At 45.1% G+C, this 7,500-nt stretch overlaps 1 protein-coding gene across 1 annotated transcript in view; it reads right to left on the minus strand.

The window, feature by feature from the left end:
• shisa4 (shisa family member 4) overlaps nt 1-7,500 on the minus strand; it is an 18,737-nt gene that overhangs the window by 1,532 nt on the left and 9,705 nt on the right. The window contains exons 3-4 of the mRNA XM_063216005.1: nt 3,156-3,292; nt 16-231 (exon numbers count right to left, since the gene is read on the minus strand). Coding sequence (XP_063072075.1) covers nt 16-231; nt 3,156-3,292 — 353 coding nt within the window. The remainder of the gene's footprint in view (nt 1-15; nt 232-3,155; nt 3,293-7,500) is intronic.

Raw genomic sequence — 7,500 nt, forward strand, 5'->3', positions numbered from 1 at the left:
CACACACACTCTCACCTTGGCTGTAGTTGGGGTCTTGTGGGGGGTAGGGGGGGTAGGGCCCGGGGTGCATGATGGGGTAGTGTTGGGGGGGCATGGCCATGCCCGGGTGGTAGTGGGGGTGGGGCGCCATGGGATACCCAACGGGATACTCGTGATGCCCCGCCCCCATGGGCTTTCCAAAGGCGTCGTACATCGGCTCCACTGGGTAGCTGGCCATCGGAATATGCTGAGCTGTGGACGGATACACACACGTGAACACACACGTGAACACACACACACACGCACACACACACACACACACACACACACACACACACACGCAAAAGAGGTTAGCAAGAGGGATGTGCTGAGCTGTGGACGGACACACACACATGTGAACACACACACGTGAACACACACACACGTAAACACACACACACACACACACACACACACACACACACACACACACACACGTAAACACACACACACACACACACATGGTTATTTTCAACTATTGTTTTAGATATTTGTAGCACACACACAGACATACACACACATAATCAACATGCAATCATACACTTTCTGAACAAACACGCCTACACACACATTGTCTACTAATTGTTTAGACAATATCAGCTATCAGCAATGTATTGATTGTGAGAGTGCATGTGTGAAGTGGGGTAGGCTGGAGCAGGGGATGGGGGCTTTGGGTTTTCTGATGACTCTTCGTAAAGATGGGGTACACTCCATTATCCACACTCCTGTCCCCGATATGCGATTGTAGACTCACGCTTGTTGTCTCACGATTCGCTGATGCCTGCCTCCGTGGAGAAAACAATTACGTTTCCCCGCTGTTAACCTAATTTTGGGGGACTTTCCCGCACTCAACATCCCGATTGTGAATGACAAAACGACCTCTGAAGTGCGCTTTTGGGAGGTATTGAATTATCCTTCTATCGTCAATGACGTCCTGTGATGCCATCGCGAGGTCACAAGCACAAGGGAGGACAGGAGGTTAGGATAATGGAGAGAAGCCCATGGTGTTATTGGTGGCAGCTCTCAGTCCAAGATGCTGTCTGTTGTCCAGTCAGTGCAAGCTGTTAGTGCATCGAGCTCCACGCTGCACTGCCAGGGGGTGGGGCTACTGTTAAATGGACCAATCATGAGGGCCAGTCAAATGAGTAAGGCTTGCACGAGCCAATCAGAAAACAGTGTGGTCACATGACCACCTTTAGGCATACAGTACCTTCTGGTGACTCTGTAATTATTATGGAACATAAAGAAATACACACAACATTCATGAGACACTATACATGGACACAAACATCAGATCTGTATATATTTAGGCTACAGTGCCCTCCATAATTATTGGCACCCCTGGTTGAGATGTGTTTTTTAGCTTCCAATTATTTTATTTTTTTTCTAAATAATATGGGACCTTAATGGAAAAAAAGAGAAAAATCCAACCTTCAATACAAGTGCATTTATTCAGTGGGGAAAAAATCCCACATAAAGAAATAATTATTTGACATCAAATAATGTGTGTCACAATTATTAGCACCCCTGGTGTTAATATTTTGTACAACCCCCTTTTGCCAACAAAACAGCACCTAATCTTCTCCTATAATGTTTCACAAGATGGGAAAAGACAGAAAGAGGGATCTTCAGCCATTCCTCTTTGCAGAATCTCTCTAAATCATCCAGAGACCTGGGTCCTTTCCTCTGTACTCTCCTCTTCAGCTCACCCCACAGGTTCTCAATGGGGTTGAGGTCAGGGGACTGAGATGGCCATGGGAGGAGCTTGATTTTGTGTCTGGTGAACCATTTCTGTGTAGATTTGGCCATATGTTTAGGGTCATTGTCTTGCTGAAAGACCCAGTGACGACCCAGCTTCAGCTTTCGGGCAGAGGGCAACAGATTTTGATTTAAAATGTCCTGGTATTTCAAAGCATTCATGATGCCATGCACCCTAACAAGGTTCCCAGGGCCTTTGGAAGCGAAACAGCCCCACAGCATCACTGACCCACCCCCATACTTCACAGTGGGTATGAGGTGCTTTTCAGCATGCGCATCTTTCGTGGTACGCCAGACCCACTTAGAGTGTTTGTTGCCAAAAAGCTCAATCTTGGTCTCATCTGACCAAAGCACACGGTCCCAGTTGAAGCCCCAATACCGCTTGGCGAACTCCAGACGCTTGCGTTTATGATTGTGAGTGAGGAAAGGTTTTCTCCGTGCATGCCTCCCAAACAGCTTGTTGGCGTGTAGACAGCGCCTGATGGTTGATTTGGAGACTTTGTGACCCCAGGATGCTACCATTTGTTGTAATTCTGTAACAGTGAGCTTTGGAGATCTTTTGATTTCTCTTACCATCCTCCTCACTGTGCGTGGTGGCAAAATAAACTTGGGTCCTCGTCCAGGCTTGTTTACCACTGTTCCAGTTGTTTTGAACTTCTTAATTATTCCTCTCACAGTGGATATGGGCAGCTGCAGTTGAGTGGCAATCTTCTTGTAGCCTCTGCCTGACCTGTGAAGGTCGACGCACATCTGCCTCACTTGTATGCTGTGTTCCTTTGTCTTTCCCATGTTTAAGAGTGGATAAGAGAAATGGCCTCGGTGTCACGTCATATTTATACCCCAGGGAAACAGGAAGTGATGAATTACTAATTAAATGTTCCTACATACTCTGGTAAACTTTGTAAACTACTGTAGAAATGACAGAAATGCTTCAATTATATTTATTTCCTGGGAATTGTTAAGGGTGCCAATAATTGTGGAACAGGTGATTTAATGAAAAAAATAATTATTTTTTAGTCAGGGATTTTTTTTTTTCTTACAATTCATTTGAGTTGAAGGCTACATTTTCCTACAAATTTCAGTGTGACAGTATTCTTCTGCAATAAACACTGAATTTATTTTAAGGCTTTTAACACATCTCAACCAGGGGTGCCAATAATTATGGAGGGCACTGTATATGGACATGTGTTTGTATATATGTAGGCTATATGGACATGTGTTTGTATATATTTGAGCTATATGGGTCTTTGTGATGTCTGTATTAGTCTATAATAGTGAAATTAGTCATCAGTGGTGTGTGTGTGTGTGTGTGTGTGTGTGTGTGTGTGTGTGTGTGTGTGTGTGTGTGTGTGTGTGTGTGTGTGTGTGTGTGTGTGTACCATCGTATGGCGTGCGTCCCCTCTGTTGTCTTCTCTGGTAGAGGTAGCAACAGGAGCACATGAAGCAGCAGACCATGGTAGCGATGATAGCAACGAAGAGGAGGATGGAGGAGGCAATACCAGCTATAGTGGTGGGACTGCAGAGAGAGAGAGAAAGAGAGAGAGAGAGAGAGAGAGAGAGAGAGAGAGAGAGAGAGAAGAGAGAAGAGAGAGAGAGAGAGAGAGAGAGAGAGAGAGAGAGAGAGAGAGAGAGAGAGAGAGAGAGAGAGAGAGAGAGAGAGAGAGAGAGGGGGAGAAGGTTTGACTTTGTCTCAATCACATTGTAGAGCTGGACACTCACAGAGGCACCTCCCACACTGACTCAAAACATCTGCTGTACACACACACACACACACACACACACACACACACACACACACACACACACACACACAGCCATGCATTTGTATGCACACACAGACACACACACTGTGTTTACCAACCACAAAGCTTAGACTGTGTAGAGTAACTGGACTTTAAGTGCTCAAACACACACACACACATGCATGTCCTGCGCTCTCCAGTCACAAAGCCAGGACTGTGCAGCAGCACTTGAGTTCGAGCACACGCACACACATGCACACGCACGCACACGCGCACACACACAGAGTCAGGAGTGTGCCGGAGCACTGTGAGTAGGCTATGTCGGGGACAAACAGTTGAGAATGACATCAGTTTACACACACACACACACACACACACACACACACACACACACACACACACACACACACACACACACACACACACACACACACACACACAAGCGCAGACACAGACACAGACACATGCACACGTGCACACACACGCACGCACACACGCACGCACACTAACACAAACACACGGCAAAGCTGAGAATAAATGCATACTTTACTAAAAACAAAAGTTCGGGAGAAGCGTAATGAAATTTGACATGCCCTAAGTACCACCTGCATTCTATTCTGCGCTCAACTGTCATGTGTCGGAATTCACAGCAAAAAGATTAAGCACGCCTATTTACCCACCTCATTTTTCGCTCACCCATCATTCTGTGTATTTTCAGTATACTGAAATTTGGAACGCCCCTTAATTAACTACACAGCATTTTTTCTCTGCTCACCGGTCTCCAATCAGAAAATTGCTTTCTCGCTCGCACCCACCACCTCCCAGTTCACCTCCCTTATGTTGCTGTTCGGTTGATTCGTCAGGCGTCCTGCCCTAGCTTGCTCTGCAGTTCACCTTACTCCATTGCTCTCTGACCATCATCGGCCAGGGGGTGTCCACTCAGACCTCGCACATATGTATCTAAGAACGCAGATACTGACTGAGCTCTCAGTGGCGCCATGTACTCCAAAGCTCGAGAATGTTACCGCGTAGGCAGTACTTCAGCACCACGGCCAGCAATCCCGCCCAATACATTGCGTAATCCAATTATCTCAGATTCTTGACTGCTGGACAGCCGCTCTCTTGCAAGAGCTGCAAGATCAATAGAAGTCCGTTCTCCCGCGAGAATGAAGATGTCATACATAATGAATCCAAATTTTAGATAGTGAACTAATGAACAATTATTTAGTCCACTTATACTTTCCTGGGCAGAAATGTGGATAGTTAGTTAGTTAGTATGTGATTGACAGTTGAGGTGACCTATCAGTGGCCCTCGATGGGTGTGACAGGATAGTGTGATTGGTTGCAATGGGATAGAGGGGTGTAGCCTACATTCCTCTTCATTCCTCTACAGCAGGGGTTCCCAACCTTTTCCATTTGAAATGTTTGGGGCCCACCTCTGACCAAATAAACAATGCAACTCAAATTAATCAACAGCAAAACACACAGAAATAGCATTTAGATTTTTACAAATGTCAAGGCCTAGTTGGAGAACCTTCAGGCCTGGCCCACACTTTTGAGAATCATTTCTCTATGTCGAGTTGGGTTCTTTTATAAAACATAAAGGACGAGACCGGGTTTTCCGTGGCTTCCCTTTACTGGCAAACTCTTGAACTGGTGCTTCTCTATGGAACATACAGGAATTCCCCACAAGACAGCTCCCTCTGGCCCAGCTGTGGCTCTGTCGGCTGGGCACTGGTCTGCTACACCTGTGACCTGGGTTCAAATCCGGCATAGGTCATTCGCAAAGCCCTCCCCGTCTCTCTCTCCCCACTCACTTCCTGGGTACTAGGACCCCGTTTCTCAAAAGCATCGTTGCTAACGAGTTAGCAACTTAGTAGGTTGCCAATGAGAAATTGCACTGCAACCAAGTAAGTTGCTAGCTAAGTTAGCAACGACGCCGTAGAGAAACGCACCCCTGGTGATGTGGGCCTTACTTTTTCACAGAGTGTCAATGAATCTCTGAAAACACACACACAGAAGACCCATCATATTACAGTTTCAATATCAATGCCACAGTACACTGACAACCAGCCACAGTGTTGCAATACAGATCCATATGAGTTCCTGCTCCCGTGATATTTATCTAGTGTGTGTCAGGGCCAGCCCGAGGCATAACTATGCGATGGCTTAGGACCCCCATGCCACCAGGGGCCCCCGTGAGCAGCAATGTTCCAGGAAGAAATTAACTCTCCACCCTTTTCCCTATAGTCATATATGTCTTTCTCATGTACCACTTAATGCCGCAATGGAAACAGGAGCCATTACATATCGGGGGACATCTCAAAGACCGTGGGTACAATGTCATTTTTCATGTAGCACTTTTAATTTTAAATTCCCTACAATAAATGCAGAATATAACAAATAGTAATAGTTTTGAAGTGAAACAAAGATATTCATTCATGATAAATGGTTTTCTGTTTCAGAATTTTTTCTCCAAGGAATGCAGTCCATGATCGCTACACGATCTATAGACAGCCTACCTATGTCCTTAGCTCTTACCCCTCATTCGTGCAAGTAAATGAAGCTTATGAAGAATCTGATGCTGAGTAGGTGGTGGTATAGGGGGGCCCTGGATGAAATTTTGCTTAGGGTCCCATAAAGGCTTGGGACGGCCCAGTGTGTGTGAAATAAGGAGTTAATCAATAATGGCCTCCTAAAACAGCCAGGAGGGCCTCTCAAGAATAACTCACTACTCTACTCTGTAAACACTGAGCCTCATATAACACTGCATACAGAAACACTGCACATCAACACTGCACAGCATCCAGGGGCGGTTCTAAGGGGTGGCAGGGGGTGGCATTTGCCCCCCCAGAAATATGATTTGCCACCCCAATTAAGAGCCCTGATTGTGACCAATAGCCTTAATGCTTGACATCATTTCAGACATAGAACTATAGGTTGCAGGGTTTCACGTTTTTAATTTCCACCCTGAACATGGGCAAAATGCAAAAAGAGAGCAACATGATTTCGATAGCATTTAATGTAAAGACTAAATAATCAAATTCAAATTTTGCCCAGACATGATCACCCGAGAGTCCCTGTGCAGGGGTGCAGGTATCCCTTTCAATTTCAATGATTTCAGGAGCGTTCAATGTGGGAGCAGGTTCGCACACCAAAAGAGACAGTAGGTCAGGCACAAAGAGTCATGTTGTTACTTTTTTTGACCAGCAGATGGCAGCGGAAGAAACGCATAGAAAACATATTGCTCTCAATGTGCATGTTGCCCATGTTCAGGTTGGAAATGAAAAAAGAAAACATCACATAAGACAAGTCTCATTGGCATTTTTAAAAAGAAGAATTCATGGAGAATGAAGAAAAAAATAAAATAAAAATCTGTGGACAATCCCACAAGGGGTTCTGGAGCTCTGAAAATGACACCCAAAATGATTTGTCAGACTTGTGAGGTCTTCTGGTGAAACACTGATGGGGTTTCCTTTCTATTTATAGCTTTTTATGAGAGTGTTCCTACTTGTCTCTACAAGGGGAAAAAAATCAAGAGGCTATGTTGGGCACAAATATGTCTTCTGAAGGCCTAAACAGAGCACAGCCAAAAACTCCAGTACAATTTGTATCATCTTTGAGGGAATGCTATGACGATGCAGGATCATACAGACCAAAACTGACAGTTTAGCAACAAACTATTCCTATCTATGTACCAGCATGCCAAATTTGAGCTTCCTACATGGTTTAGTTATTGAGCTACGGGCTTGTGAACTTTGACAAAAAAAAGAGTGTGAACAAAATGGGCACCCCCCTCCCCCAGTACAATTGGCTGTAACACGGAGAGTATACATCTTACATTCAAATAAATGTACAGTGTTTCTCTTAAGTACCATGGGTACACTTGGTAATATTTTCAGAATTTTTTGAGACCTAAGTGCGCGGGCTCTTGTTGATTTGGCGTGGAATGACCCAATAAGGTGCTATGACATTAGCAACG

This window comes from Engraulis encrasicolus, chromosome 14 (assembly GCF_034702125.1).
Source record: "Engraulis encrasicolus isolate BLACKSEA-1 chromosome 14, IST_EnEncr_1.0, whole genome shotgun sequence".
NCBI lineage: Eukaryota > Metazoa > Chordata > Actinopteri > Clupeiformes > Engraulidae > Engraulis > Engraulis encrasicolus.